Genomic DNA, 16,264 nt, shown 5'->3' on the forward strand with positions numbered 1-16,264 from the left:
TCAGGACAGAAGTTAGCTTCTGTTATCAGCTAACTAAAATGGGCAGTAGATGAAAGGAAAATATTAGAATGACCGATCCAAACCAAGAACATAGAGATCTTCTCTTACAACATGAAAATCCTAAGCAAAAAACCTGTGTGTTGTGGTTTTGCTTAGCTGTGATGTTTTAAAATAATACCAAAAACATATAAATCTGACACTACAGGGCATGCTACGTTTTTTACTGGACACCTGCTTAGTTGTTTTTCTCCTCTGCTTTTGAAGTGTTCAAATTACCAAGGCAAAAACCTCACAAAAGTATTTCAGGTCTTTTGAAATGGTATAGTAACTTCAAAAGCTTCTCTGCAGAGTATTAAAGAAAAAACACCAGCAGCAATTAGGTCCCACCTTTAAAAAGAGTGTCTTCCTGCCTTTGGGCTGCTCCAGGCTTTGAAGCAGCACAATGCACATGACCTATCCTAGACCTACTGTTCAACAAAACACACTTGTAGTGTTAAGTCTGTTAACTTCCTGGAAATGTTCCTCTGATATATCGTTTATTTACATAGATTGAACCAAGGTAGATGTTGTGTTCTTTCCATGTGACCTGCATTTTCACTCAGCCTAGTTTACATTCAAAAATGAGTGCTGGCACTTGGCAACGGGTGTTGGAAGATACTCTGTACAAGTTATGCTGCCCTTCTGCACCAGTATTACTAGAAACCCACAAGTTCTCACTGTGAGTGCTCATTTGACAAACCAGAGCAGATAAAAATACAGAAGTGTCTAACATCTGCTCACTCACATCTATGGAAAAATGTTAGGAGCAAAGAGGGCAGATTCTGGAAGTATCATCTGACAAGTCTAGATTAAAAGAACTGTCCAGGATTACTGGCATACTGAAAGCACCTGTTTAACTGAAGGGAGAGCTTCAGAGCCAATGTTCTAATACAGCTTTGCCTGGGAAAAAAACCAAGAGGCTGAACTTCGGTGTCATAAAATCTACTGCCATTCTAATTCCTCCTGAGACATGCAGGAAACAGCTGAAATTTCTGATCACATTCCAGATTCTGTATTTAAAGAGAGGAATCTTAGACTTGTAATGCTATTTTCTCTCATGCTATGTGCAAGGCCACAATGCTATATTTAGGTTTACAGTTAGTGAAGGGAGTTTTTCACTCTACTTCTCTCATTGGTATTCATGGTAAAGTGAAGGCAAAACAGAACTACCTTATCTGTAATATCCTTATTCATATGGAAAATGCACACAAGAAAAGACAGCACCAAGTTAGTGCTTTACACAGCATCATAAAATGTTTGATTTGGCAATTGCAGGAATAATCCTTGGATTTTAAAAAACCTTCAGAATTCCAGTTGTGAACACTGCCCTTTCCAAAACTTGTAGAGGGAGGTAGAGAACAGAAAGTGCAGTCAAAAGACAATTTTTAAAAACCACCTTTGAGGAAAGCAGGAAGGAAACAGCTTGAGAAGCCATTTGCTAGTACTGGGTGCCTCAGTGCAGGGTGTTGGGCTGGGTCCCTGTCAGGCCTACGCTGCTGCAACTGAAAACACTTCTAACTTCGGCTTGCACAAAGGCAAACAAGAACACTCTGGAATTACCTCTCACCTTGCTAGCACATAGCACAGGAAGGTGCTTTTCAGACAAACATGTCCTGGCCTTTGCAGTATTTCCTTGAAAAACACCACAGAGCGAGTGCCAGCAGCCAGGCTCTGTGTCTGAAGTGCTTGGCTCAAACCGCTCTGAACCGGGCGTTGCCTACTTCTCCATACTGGCTACTGCAGCAATCTCTGTTACCCACTCACACAGCCAGAGGAAAATAATTCCCCCAGACCAGGTAAGTCCTCAGGTCACAGCACTAAACCTGTGTTCTAAACAGGAGAGCAGACTGTGTCTCCTCTTAGCTGGCTTGAATTTTCAACATAGTCCTCACTTCTTGACCAAGCAGATGCGTAACTTTACCCATCTGGAAGTCATCCACTTGCCTTCATCATCAGGAGTAAGAGACTCTGAACATTTCAGTTGTCCTGTAAGGATCACCTGCAGCTTTTTATTCACTTGATCCAACAAAGGCAAGAGGTGAAGTCTCAAAATGGCACTAAATAATTATGAAGTACATGTAAGAAACAAGACAACATTGGACTAGAAAGTTAGTTGAAGTAATAGGACTTTATTCCAGATACTAGTAGCATGGCATTAACTTTTTTTTTAAAAAACAATTTAAAACTGGTACTTCTGACAAAATTAAGGATTCTGTGGAGCTTTCAGGTCCAAGCTAAGAGTATATAGAATTTTATGAGTATTTATTTTCTGAAACAAATACAAACATAAAATTGCCATAATCCTTGACAGTTTTATTCCTTATCATTAGTCTGAGGTATACTAACAAATCTCCATCTGGGAATGTATGAATACCGCACTAGTCAGCATTGCTTTGCTCAAAACTCATTTATTTAAAAAAGTGTTTCTATTTTGCAGTTTTATAGGAGAAACTGTTTTTTCTGCACATGAACTTAAATAGTGTAATTTATATGCTCTCCTGCAAGATGAAAAGTGTAGGGAAAGTTTTGAAAGCAGAGTTTTTTCCCAACAAACACAAGCATGCTATTGAACCTTAAAATGAAGGAGGAAAACGTACCCGAACGGTTCCAGATCAATGGGAGATGGTAAAAAGTGAATGCTGACAAAATATGCAAGGACTGCAGCTGGAAATCCCCATGCTGGGAACCTGAGAAGGAAAGAAAACTGCTCTATACTCACACACATAAAGGAAGAGGGGAGGAAGGGAATGGAGTCTGGTGGCGTTTGTTGCAAATGTTCAAAAATTTCAGCGCTAAAACTTCAGCCTGCAGGAATCCAGAGCAGACTGACAACCTGCTGATCCCTGCCATGGAGAGGAGTGACCCAACTGCTCCCACAGACGGTGCTGCTCTCCTGCTCTGCCCCCACACTGAACTCGTCAGTCTCCAGATGGATAATTCTGCCCCTGATCCAGCCAAAGCACACCAGGTTTCTTCTGCTGAGTTGTATTGCTGGTGGTAGCTAACTGTGCCACAGGCAGAGCCCAGTGTGGTCAGCAGCTTTGCTGACCCCAGTATCTTTAGGGCTTTTATCCATCCCACCCTGGCAAGAGTGCTGAAGCACTTGCCATTTGCAGGCCTTGCCAAGTGCACACACAATTGCAGTGGGGTTGTTGCACACACCAAACCGTGATGAGGTCTCACATAAACCAGCCTTGAAGGCCCTGCCTGAGCCACTGCCATCTCTGCTGCAGGGCCAGGGTGCCCAGGGAAGTGCCACAGAGACCAAAGCAAACAGCTCAGCAGCTCCCTTCTACCAATTAAATCAGGGAGGAATAAACCACTTCTATGAAACACAGAGTAAGTAACTGGAAAATTAAACATGGATGTTACTGAAGAAAACCACTAAAAAGCCATTAAAGATAGAAAGGAGTAAAAAGCAGTTCCTGGGGAGAGGGCTGGGGTATCACCTCCAGTTTTGGTGTATTGGCCCCGTTTCTGCAAGGTGTTTATCAACAGAAAGGAAACAACTCGCCCGTGGGCTGTCCCACCCAGCACCACTGCACTCCCCCTAGGGAGGGGTCAGCTCCCTGAGCCCCACAGCCCCCAGCTCTGCTCCCTCCCTCTGTCCCAGGCAAACCTTACTTCAGGCTAAAGGCCAGCTGTGTCTGCCCACAGGACTCACAGAAATCCACTTGGCCTCAAAAGGATCACAACACATCACCAGGGAAAGGAAAAACCAAACGCATGTCACGTAACCAAGTATTGCCAACTTCACCTTTAATAATGGAACCATCACTTTTTTGCCATTTCAGTAATAACTTTAAGGGGAATAAAAACTTCCCTACAAAAATAAAACTAAGCTTGTTAAAATTATAAATAGTTTAAATGTTTGTATTTAAAGACATATATTTTAATGTTTCTCTGCATTCCCCCTCCCTCATAATTTAGTCATTCTGGTACCATCATATAATGACAAGAAAACAGTTTTGCAACAAAAGCTCTGACAGTTCAATTTGATGCTAAAATTAAAAAAAGATAAAACTGACCAGGCATGACCATTTCTTTTAAATTAAAGCTGCTGTAACTGTCAGTGTGTAGAACAAAAAAGAAGAAAATTAACTCCACACATGACATCTTACAATAATTAACTGTGGACTAAGACAAAATTAAAATAAAAGTTTATTTTGGTCCCCCACCCCCTTCCCCTTCACCCCAAATCAAGACTCATAGTGCATACAACACTGATTGAGGTTTTTGGCTAAAGTAAATGAAGATGTGCCTACTTAAAAAGACTGATAGTTTAGTTCAAGTAAAATCAAAATTCACATATTTCTATACTCAACTTTAAAACTCAAACAGTGTTTAAATCTGAGCAACAAATGGTTCAATATTGACAGCGGTTATGCAATGATTACATAGCTATGGGCAGAAACATAAATTAAGATGTTAACAGAATACCCACCAACATACTGCTGCATTCCTAGAAAAACAAATTGTAACAAAACACAAAAGCATTCCCTGAACCATTATAAAGTGTCTCACTTGAGGATAATGTTACTAACTCACACATGCACTACAATGTTACATGTGAAATTAAAAAACAAACAAGATATGCCTTAGATATATTTTATAGTTAGTCCTACTCTTAATTTCTCTTAACTCTTTAAAACATTATGATTGTCTCATAAGCTTGCAAATTCTTTTTACCTAAAAACCTTGTGAAGAGTTTTAAAAAGAATCTTACTAAGTAAAGGAAACAAAGGCACAATTACATAAAATTAAGGGGAAGAAGAGAAGCATCTTGGAGTTTCACACAGTATCCATTAGATGTCACCAAAGTTTTAACAATTCCTTGGGAATTTAAAATGAACACATTAAGAACAGAGGGGAAAAAAACCCCACCACAACTTCTGCTGCTCTTCAATCCTTAGCACTCCTCCACTCCCCCACCCCCCAGTACATAACTCATTTCCTCTCTGGCATGATAATGACTACAGTATCAGTCACTCAAATCTGCCTCATGCTTCCATGCTTCTATTGCACACCCACTTCTTTGGTTTCTTTTGAACTTGCTTTTTTTTAGATAAATAACTCTGAAAGAACAACAACTATATTTACACTAAAGTAGAAAGTTTTCTTGCTACATTTTTCCTACTTTTAAATCAAGTAAATCAGCAGTCCGCAGAATTTGGTAATCAGTTTTTCAATTAAGAGTTTAAAAACCATAAGAGAAAAAAAGTTTTGATTTATTAAAAGCAAGAGTTACTAAGCTCAGTCACCAAAACAGACAACAAATGTTAACGTTCTGCTGGGCTGGAAATGTGAATAAGAAATTCTACTTTTTTGCCTGACTGAGCTTTTAACAAAGAAAGAAGCAGAGGAAGCTCTTTCTGTCTTTCAGATATGGTAATTCAAGATTATCCAGCCTAAAAATGGATCACTGGGCCAGAGGAAAGACCTGACTTACAATAAAAATCAAATGCATCTGTAGTTGTAGCTTATGTCAGCACCCTCGCTAGACAGGTATTTCTCACAGAGTTATCTGAGACATGGACCACTTTTCAGAATTCAAGTAAGCAGCTTTTCAGGTTTGCCACACTTTTCAAACCCTGACTATGCCTTTATGGAATCAGCTTCTCCAAAAGGGACCTGTATGTGCAGCTCCATTTCCATTCTTACTTAGCTTTTGCTTCTCGTTCCTTCCCACTATTTCTATTTCTTTATTTCTTTTCCAGTGTGGATTTACACAGTTAAAACCATAAAACTTATTCACAATATTAAAACATACTGAAACTTTAATCTTGTAGAATTAGTATTTCAACTTTCCTCTGTGTAAATACTATTTTCATTTAAAACCTCCTGTCAGCTATTAGAGTTCTTCTCCCCCAACTCTCACCTTCTTTTCAACCTTCTCTTTACTTTCTTCCCAAAGACCACTTAAAAGCTTTCCACAATTTCACAGTACAAACCACAGGATCTCATAAGCTCTCCACCTATAACAGTTCTCTCACAAATTTTACAGTAACTATTCAAAAACAAAAAGGTAGTGCAAATCAATTTCATCTCTGACATAGTGCTCTAATTCTCATCCAAATGGCTTTATAATATTTTTTTAACCCATCAATTTGCACATCCTTACTTGTAAAGATACCATTAAGCAAAGAAGAAAAAAAAAAGGTATTTCATAGCATCCTAGGAAATTGCTTACAGTTTCACAGCTTGCACCAAGATAACTTGGGAAACTCTCTAGGCACACAGAGGGTTGCAAACTGATGTACAAACATGCAGAATCCCTTACTTGTGGGTGCAAGATGCTAAGTGACCTGGCTTATGGAACTAAGTCTACCCTGGCATCACAAAACAGTCTTCTGAATAAAGAGAACGACTCTCTGCTGCTCTTTGTACTTGGGTTTGGCATGCTCTATGACGTTTGGTAGCACTTTTCCTGAGTGTCCTTTGGCCCCTTTTAGCCAGGCTTCAGCACCCCCCGAAGGGCTTCTTCAAGCTTGCCCCTGTAAGCTGCATAGCGGTTCTTCAAGAGCTGCAGTTGGTCGCTTTCCTCTTTGTCCAGTATGCGCAAGAAGTTCTGCAGTTCAGGAATACTAAAAGCTTCCCACTGGAAAGACAGAGAGTGCAAAGAATGGATGAGATCAACAGAAAATTCATACATCTTTTATATATGCAGTATTTCCAAACAAAACCTCAGACACTGTAGACAATTTCCAACTGAAACACTATCAGGCACCTTCCTCATAAATCTTAGGGCATCTGAAAATATTTTACTCTTTCAATTAGTTTTTTTCTTCTGCAAGTACCAACAGGTCAATCTAACCACAAATTAAATGTTTATAAAAGGCACAAAGGAAATTAACAGGGGAAAAAAGTCTGCTTCCAGAAAATGATCTGCCCGGTCAGCACAGCTCAAACAGAAGCCCACTCACCCACGAGGTTACACAAACAGTGGCCCAGCAGCGTGTGACCTACCATGACTTCTCCAGTTTCATGCTCGCGCAGAACAAAGCTGAGCATTTCTGTTTTGGGGCCTGCCACCAAGCGCAGGTAGAGGGGATGTTCTCTGTCTGACAGCTTGCAGGTATAAACTGCAGGAGAAGGAAACCACAGTCATTAGCATCTTTACCAACAATGATTCCAACGCTTGGAATTACTAACGCTAGCTAATGCTACAAAAATTTCAGAAAGATGCATGTGTAGCTAAAATTTACACACTGTTTATCTATCAGTCTACATACTGGTTTTGAGCAGTGAGTTTTAGGGAGGAGCTGAGCAGGTGACTGATGGTGACAGTGCAACACTGCATTTGCACAGGAATGAAATGGCCTCCAGTCAACACAGTACATGCAAGGCAGGGGGGAAAAATAACCCACAAGAAAAAACCACAACACATAGATCTGTTGCTCTAAGCATTTATGACATCAGAGCTGTGTATCACTGCTCTGATTTAAGTTTTCCACTTAAAATTTCACACAAAAAGTCTAAAAGACAACTCTGCTTATCTGAGAGTCAGAAACATCTGAACTACTGAAACTGCTCTCAATGTCCATGGAAGGAAGGCAGATTCTAAGTGCAAGAACACAACATTGGCAAAATGCACCTTTCCCTAAAAAACCCGTTTTCCATCTTCTGGTATTCCCAACAAACTCCTAACAACAGCCAGTGCCCAGGGCCAGCCACGTGAGCACAAGATATGTGCCCATGGCTGTCACCTCAAGAGCGGCCTGCCAGTGCCAGTACCTCATGCATCACAGACACCATGGCTTATCTGTTTGAAAACCTGGCCTGTAACTTCATCTCACAGCTCTGCAGTGTATCAGGCCAGCTGAAATTTAGGACCTGACAAGGGCATGAAATAAAATAAAATGGACTGCAAAGCACAGGAGATGTGTGTAATGTTTTAGCAGGTGACTTTGTCTTGGATGAATTATCTTGAAATACCCCCAGTCTTTTGCAATCTTGCCATGCTGCTTTATATATGGAAAAAAAGACAAGGTAGGAAGACTATTACCCCATTTATCTGACTTCTTCCACCTTGCTAATTTCAAGTATTACTACAGCACAACTCCCTCCCCAAACCCTTCCATTACCAAAATGCCTCAGGCTCAGTTTATACCTTGATCTTCCTTGTGACAGCGTTTATAAAGTGCAAACTTGGCAGGGTTGTCAGCCACAAAGAACTTCTTGAGCAAGGCCTCGATCACTTCCCGCACAGTGTTGGTGCTGCTGATGTGGAGGGTGTTCACACAGCCCTCTGGCAGGTAGAATGCAGTTTCCTGGCTGCTGGGAGCACACCTGCCCTGGCTCTGGGAGGACTGCACAGTGATGGGTCTGCACAGCTCCATCTGCACCTTGATGAAGCCAGTGTAGATCCCATTGGCGTTCTGCAACCAAGGAAAGGCCTGGACTGTTAAAATCATCAGCAGTGACCCCTGGGACACAGCAGTGCAGCAGGCACATGAACATGCTCACAGTGAGCACTGTTTAAATACCACTGCAACACACGACATCTCACAGGAAAGGCATTGCTTTCATAATTCAGACAGTTAATTCTTTCTGAATAGAAATTTTTCTTATTAATAACTACTGAGTATTAATTTTTTCTTAATAATAACTGTTGAGTTCTAAGTATATTAGGATTCATCAAGCAAAAGGTACAACGTACCAGAGATAAGTTTTCACTTCAGGAGAGGACTATGAAGTGAAAAAGATCACTAATACCATCTTTAGCAACAGATTTTGTGCAGAAATACAGAAATTACCTCCCACATTTTAGGTGTCTTTGTCAACTTAGTCTGAGGCATTTAAATGGTCAAATCATGTTGAAAAAAGCCCTAACCAACAGAAAAAAAAAACAAACCCCAAAAAACTCACAAGAAAATAAACAAAAAACCAAACAAAACCCCCAAAACTCAAACAATCAAACAAAAATCCCAAAAACTCAAACAAACAAAAACAAAAAACCCCCAATAAACAACAAAAACCCAGGCAAAACCCTGGAATAAATGCCAATCCAAGTAACATCTGAAAATGTTTATTTCAGTTGCTCTTGAAAGACAAAACAGCAAAGCCAATCAAACCTTACTGAGCTAGAAAAATTTTGACAATCTAGTTTTGGGCATAATAAGTCCCGATCCACATACAAACACATAACAAAGATCTTTTTAGTACATAGTCATACTTATATGGTTTAGGATATAATGGAATTTTCAATTTCCATATACACCCACAGGAATATGTCATGTATTAGAAAATCTGGACAGCCTAACAACTTTAAAACAGATTGCTAAGCAGATAGATGTGAATTTTGTTAGTATGGACTTGAGTAGACCCAACTGAATATTAAACCTGGTTCACAATCCTTTGAAATGAGAAGTCTTATGTATTCCAGTCTGTAATTTCTATGTTTTTGGGGGAAGAAAGTCTCTTCATGCTGAAAACTTGTATGACTACTCTGAAAGCTAAGCATCCTATAATAAATATTGCATGTTTTAACTTCTACCACTGCTTGAGCATCCTTATCAAAGAAATCTGACAAAAATTTATCTGCAAAAACAAGAAAAATATACCTTCATTTTTACCATCTGAGCATTTTCAGAATTGGTAAGAAAATTTTGACAAATGTACAGCTTAGTGTCAGCTGACAGTTTACCTTAAACACAGGTACATCAGTTTGTTTTTACAACACTTTGTTTTGATCCATGTAAAAGAGCTACAGGGATAAAAAGCATTTCAGACATGAGATTTTAATTCGTCAGTCTAAGGAAAAGTCTCTTAGAAAACCATCTAAACAGAGAGAGTTTCATATGTAAGACGCTGAGAATAAAACAATTCACAATGCACTACAAAGCTACAACTCAACATTAAAAATTACAGGAATTGTATGCAAAACTTACCAAGGTCATCTTTAATTTATCAGTGACAGATGAATTATAGCTTTGTATCTTCTCTTTAACTTCTTCTTTGCTGAGATAAACATGAGGTTCTCTCTCCTTCTGAACATCCTTCAAAAACAAGACAGTAGTTTTAAAACACAGTATAAAATAAATTATTTTATGATTCTGGATACAAACATTGTTAGTCCAAATGGTAATTATTCCACAGAGGCTCAACATAACAGTAATAGCTGTGCAGCAACAGCAAGGATTAACACATGAAGCAAATCAAACAGAACACTGGGACTGAAGGGAGATGGCAGGGAGATAGTTTAATCAACACACCCAAAGACACCTGAGCCCTTTTGTTGCCAACTGTTTTCCTTCAAATGTTTTGCAGCAGTATGCAAGAGAGCTCAACCCAGCTTATGGCTTGATCTTCTCATGTCAATGCTATGCCATCCTGCAAAGAACACTTAAAATTTTCATTAACTATTACCTGGGGCACAAATAGGTATTTCTGAACAAAGCAGGAGCACATCTGAAAAGAGCAGCACGTCCTAGCAAGAAACCCCAACAATCCCAGTGTGTGCCAACAACACGACAACATCCCAGCATTGCAATGTGACAGACAGGATGTTACATACAGGGTCACTGCCTACTGCACAAACCATCAGAAGTAACTCTCCAGATACATAATGTTACACCAATTGCATGGGGTTTTTTTTCCATGGGGGAGGCCCTATTAAGATTTTTCAACTGTTGCTTTTACAAGGTTGCTGTGGATTTCACGTGTGGCAGTAAAAGAACACCCTGGAATTGGATTTTTTCCAAACAAACATTTGTTCCCAATCTGTATTCCCGCAGCAGCAAACCAGTGTTATAAATACACTCCAGTTTCTGCCACTAGCACAAATGCCATATATAGTATGAAAGAGTTTCAGCTCTCAGCTTTGATGATTTAAAGCTTCAATTAGAAAAGGGAGAAGCTTTGAAGAGCCTCGATGCTTTCAGAGAACACCTGAGCACATTCACTCTACAGACAAACCAAGTCCCAGTTCCACCTGTCCTCCCACACACATTCCAGTGTAATGTATCCTGAGGAAGGGCTTCCCTGACTTCAGTGGCCTGTTCAGAACCCCACTCTATTGGACACTACTCAGCACAACTCAGCACACATCTTTGCAGGCACTTCAGTTTGCCAGACACTACCCCAAAGATGAGCACATCTGCTGTGGCATTGTAAGGTTCCACTTGCCAGAAAGAATCTCCTGAACTTTTTCTGTCTCCTAATTTAAAATCAAGTATTTTTAGCTCTTTTAGGCTTAGTTTTGCTTTTTCTATATGGCATTTCACTAAATGACATGCTGGAGCAGACTTTTTTCCCATGGCTATAAAAAGAAAGGTGTGGTCTGAATGGAGAACTTGAAGCCAGAAACCTTGAATTCTGATCTGGACTGAGATACTGATTTCCTGCATAACACTGAGAACATACCTTTATTTCAAGATCAGGAAACTGAGGCAAAAAAGGAACACCAGTGAAAGACAACTCTGCCATTAGTTCCTTAAGCACAATTTAAGATTGTGTAGCATTTTGCACAGCTGCCAGACCCCACCTACTAAACTACAAATACCCAATTACTGAACGTTTTCAGAATTCAAGTCTCTATTCTCTCAAGAGAAATGAAGCCTTCTTGCCCTTCTGTTTTCCATCTGCCCCAAACTATAAAGACAGACAGCTCAGTTTAAACTGCCCACTTCATCTCCCCAAAGGCTCTTTCAGCTTTATAGTGTTCAATCTGGGGGCAAACAGAAGAGGCACAAAGGAAAATGAGTGGATAGTAAAGGGACAGGAAACAGTCTGCAAGCCTCTGACATCTATGTGACACATTTCAAGAACCCAAGCTTTAACTTGCAACATTCCCTGTCAGTGTAAGTGCAGACAAACTCCTTCACATGGATACCAGCCAAGAGTCACCTCAGAGACAAGCATTCATACCTCTCCAATCTACTAACAATATGGATACTGAAATTCCAATACCAGACACCTCTGCTTTAATGCTTATTATTAATTCATTTCTGATCGTTCAAGCAGGTACCTACCCTGTTGGAACTGTCACCTTAAATACTGAAGTTACCCACAACATCCGCTATTATTAAGCAAAAATCACTAACTAGGAAAGAGGGAAAAAACTCACCTTTCCTATGTTGAAATATCAACCTTTGTTTAAAAAAAAAATCAACAAATAAACAACCACTTCACATTAACTTCTGTGCACCTGCAAGTTTAATTCCACAAAAAAGACCTTTAATAACTGTAGATGACAAAAAGAACCTATTGCCTTTAATGGCAATGGCACAGGGTAAAGTTCACAAGGCTGACATCTAGGAAATTATCTGCATGCATTATTAAGAAGAAAAAAAAGGACAAGGAAAAAAAACCCTGGTGAATTGGTGGGTATGAACAGACAGCAAGAAACTTTCTCCTATTTTCACATAGGAGAGTTTTCATACTGCTCTCCCAAAATGACAGAAGTTTGATCTGGTTAGAAAAGACACCAGCCCACGAGATCACTCTGATCCTGGGGACTGCCATGGAAGCAGGCATGACAAGCAAAATCCAAGCCCAGCACCCAAGGCAGCTGATTTCCCACAGACCTGCCTGGTGATGCTCTCGTAGTCAGCCTTCCCGGGGGCAGATCCGCTACAGAGCTGAGGGCCACAAGGCATCACTGGGGCAGCTGTCATCCATCAAATGAGTTAAACATGATTCCACACTTGAACATACCACAGGAATTTCTCCCTTCTTGCACTAGAGGCCAGACAATTTTGGCAAAGCTTAATTAAGCCCACAAAAACACATCTGTGTGTTTACGCAAAAGCGGGGATTACCTCCTTTTGTAGTGAGCACTCTGCCAACAAATGTACCTCTAACTCATTTCCTAAACAACCAAAGCCTGGGCCTTAATTAACTTCAACAGCATGTAGTTCATAGCAAATCTCTGAACTGAATACAAAGAGGACTACTGGGATTAAATCAGACAAAGGGACCCAAAATCATTCAATAAAAATAAAATACATCATAGGCAGAAATGCTGTTTACAGTCATTTTCACCCTTCTCCTCCATCTTTCACTATCAAGATGAGAGGCAGTGAAAAGTGAAGATGTGTCCCAGGAGAGGCAGTACTCGATGCCACTGGAAACCTAAGACCAAGATCTTCATGAATTAATCTGGTGATACCAGCCTGCACCCAAACAAAAAGCTCAGAACACTCCAACTACTCATTCATCAGGGTACAACTTCAACCAAGCAAACAAAACCTCCTCACTAGCTACACACCAGGACTTAGAGAGAATCACATTGCTGTCACACAAACTGCAGAGACACTAAAGCCCACATGACTGCTGCCAACAGAAAACCAACAAAGGAGCAACTCACTGGGTTTATTATGAACAAGAAAACCTCAGCCCACCATGATTCACTGGGTCAGCTGCTCTCACTGAATGTCATTAAGCAGAATACACAGATTTCAGGCACCTGTGTCTTTTAATTTTCCTAATTATACTTAGCCAACATGCAAAGAGAAGCTAACAAGCTGTTATACAGGGTTTTTTCCCCTGGCTTTTCCCCCCAACTTTCCTGGGGCTGAATTGCTCTCAGCATACAATGCTACCTAAATTTTGCCATACAGCTTTGCTAGCCACATTAGAAGTTAAAATAAGTAAGTCTTCTTTGACGAGCATCCTTAGGTGGGTTCAGGAAGACTTGACAAACTGATTTCCCACAGGAAATAGCAGGTACTTCATAACAGGACCCACTAAAAGAAAAGCTGTCCCCTGCTAACTCTGCTCCTGTCTAACAGATCAAATTCCACCTGGTTATCTCAGCAGGTAAATTTATTACCTGTGAAGACCTTGAGTCATCCAATGAACTTCATTCATCTCTACCATGCTTTACAATGTGCTTCTGACATCCTCCTCTTGAAATGGCTACCAAATGGTTGATGCCACACCTGCACAGGGAAAGCAATTGCTCCAAAGGCAGCTGCTTTAAACAAAGGAGCAAGAGCATTTTGGAGGTGAGACAGGGCACAGCTTCTCAAAGCCAGTGCACTGCTCAGGCACAAGGGGAGCATGATTCATCTCCAGGCTGATTCATCTCTGGCTCCCTACAAGACACCCAGCACACACCCCACAACAGTGCAGGGAACTGGGCAACTGCCTTTCTTCAAAAGTCAGGCCTAGTGATGAGTTTCCTAACCACAGATCCTTGTGTATGTCACAGCAGCAGAGTGAAGTATGAGCACAACCAGCAGAGCAGTTCACACTGTGTCTTCTTCCATCAGCCAAGACCTAGATGTTGCCAGGCTTAACAATATCACTTCTGGGGGCTAATGCTCAAAAAAGGAACTTTCTCTATAAAACCATGCACAAACAATTCCATGCTATTTTTTGTAAAAATTAAATAAAATATATAGAATAGAACCTGAGCTAGGTTCTCTTCCATCATTTAACCAAGCCATATTCTCAGTAATGTCTGCCACATCAACACCCATTTCTCCTCCCAGCCCAATTAAATGTTTTCCTCATCAGAGCTCCTGGTCTCCTTCCACTCCCTGATGCTAATGTGATCTTGCCACTTCCTCAGACCAGCACAGATGGGAAAAACAAAAACTGGTCTCAAGGACACAGTGGAATACATCAGAACTCATGCAAATTGTATATTTGTGTTTAAACCACTAATTTTCTAGTCTGAGCTATTAATTTTTAAGAAATTTTTTCTGTCCTTCACAACATTACAGTGCACACCACTGGCAGCCATTTGTATTAAAGCCACTTCTCAAGTCAACCAAAGCAGCATTTCATTCCCAAACAGAATTCCTAAGCAACAGCTGCCAGTAAGAGGGAAATGAGGCAAGTGCTTTCATTTTCCCAAGGGGAATAGCTGGTCTTTCATCAGAGCTCATGATGCAATGCCTCTTCACAGTTGAGCTTCCTCACAAGAAAAAGAGCAGAAAATGTTTTTTCTTTATCGCGGCACCCCCCATGCTCATCTCATTTATTGTAGCACAGATGTTTAGAGAAGCAGCACTCTCTTTGTAACATTTATGCTGAGTGCAAAGCCCTAGATGAGACTAGCTCAGCATGAATCCTCAAGAAACACAACTAAAACTGCACAAATTACAATTCAAGTGAACTGCAAATCAACTTGTGGTCCCAAAAAAGAAGAATCACATCAAGTGGCTTTATGGAAGTCTAAGTCTCACGGCTGCTGCCAAACCCTGGTCCTGCATGTAGTAATAAAGCACTAATAAACTCAACAGCTACAGGCTGCTATGGGATGAGGCTGAGAAAAAGTTTCACAAAGAAAGGAAACTCCAAAACCATGAAGCCTGCAGCTTCAGGATCCCTGCCTTGAGTCAAATGCCTGGCTCCCCAAACTGCTACTGCAGCCTCCTGTGTATGGAGAGATACAAGGTCTCTCTCTTCCATCCAACCTGCTATTTTCACAAAACTTTGAGAATTTAGCATCTCTTGAGGAATGAGAACCAAGCTCTTCTTACTATTTCAGCTTGAAAGACAGAGGAAAATATAACAGACAAAAGGTTAAACCTATCCCAGGAACATCCATAAAGCATTTTTATGAGAAATCTGAAGAACCAAAGACCTGTGGGAACGCAAGCAATCTTCTAAGACACATCAGTCCCTAGCTCAGCTCTCATGTTTCACATTAATCCCACACATACTGTGACCGCGATTCAGTCAGATGAATGAAGATGTCATGATCTTGCTGTAAATTGTGGCCAGAAATATTTTTTGAAATAAAACACCGAAGTTTTGAAAATGAGAAATTCAGCCTAAACTATGTTAAAAAAAAAGTCTTGTTTAGTCATAAAAATTACAGCTAGTGCAATCCTACTTACATCACATTTGCTTTAAAGAAAGGATTTAAGTAACAATGCTATTGTACTACAAAAAAAGCCCAGCAGAGCATACAGGAAACAAAATTAATGGAATTCTGATCTCAGCTGTTACTCCTACAAGAAAGAGCACTCTTTCCTACAGCCTGGCAGCACTCCTACAGGAAAGAAAGAAACTGAAACCTTGCAATTAAACTATTCTGAAACAAGCATTTTACTTCTCCCTCATCCTCATCTCAGGAGAGCACAGCAGCTTTCCCAGCGACAGTAATTCCTGCTTCTATCCTGGGGCAAGCCTGAACTCCAGATATGTGCTCCTCCTTCATGTGAAACCCTGAGACTCACCAAGCAGGGACACTGGTCACAGCCAGTCACAGACACCAGTAGCCAAAAAGCTGTGAAGACCAATTGGGGGCAGGGCGGCTAAGAAGAAA

At 40.5% G+C, this 16,264-nt stretch overlaps 1 protein-coding gene across 1 annotated transcript in view; it reads right to left on the reverse strand.

Annotated features, from left to right (window-relative positions):
* Positions 1-3,781: 3,781 nt before the first annotated feature.
* Positions 3,782-16,264, reverse strand: part of RASSF3 (Ras association domain family member 3) — a 53,411-nt gene continuing 40,928 nt past the window's right edge. Inside the window, exons 2-5 of the mRNA XM_058805144.1 lie at positions 9,930-10,037; positions 8,150-8,417; positions 7,006-7,121; positions 3,782-6,637 (exon numbers count right to left, since the gene is read on the reverse strand). Of these exons, the coding sequence (XP_058661127.1) occupies positions 6,488-6,637; positions 7,006-7,121; positions 8,150-8,417; positions 9,930-10,037 (642 nt within the window). The 3' untranslated portion in view covers positions 3,782-6,487. The remainder of the gene's footprint in view (positions 6,638-7,005; positions 7,122-8,149; positions 8,418-9,929; positions 10,038-16,264) is intronic.

The sequence above is a fragment of the Ammospiza caudacuta genome, chromosome 5 (assembly GCF_027887145.1).
Source record: "Ammospiza caudacuta isolate bAmmCau1 chromosome 5, bAmmCau1.pri, whole genome shotgun sequence".
NCBI lineage: Eukaryota > Metazoa > Chordata > Aves > Passeriformes > Passerellidae > Ammospiza > Ammospiza caudacuta.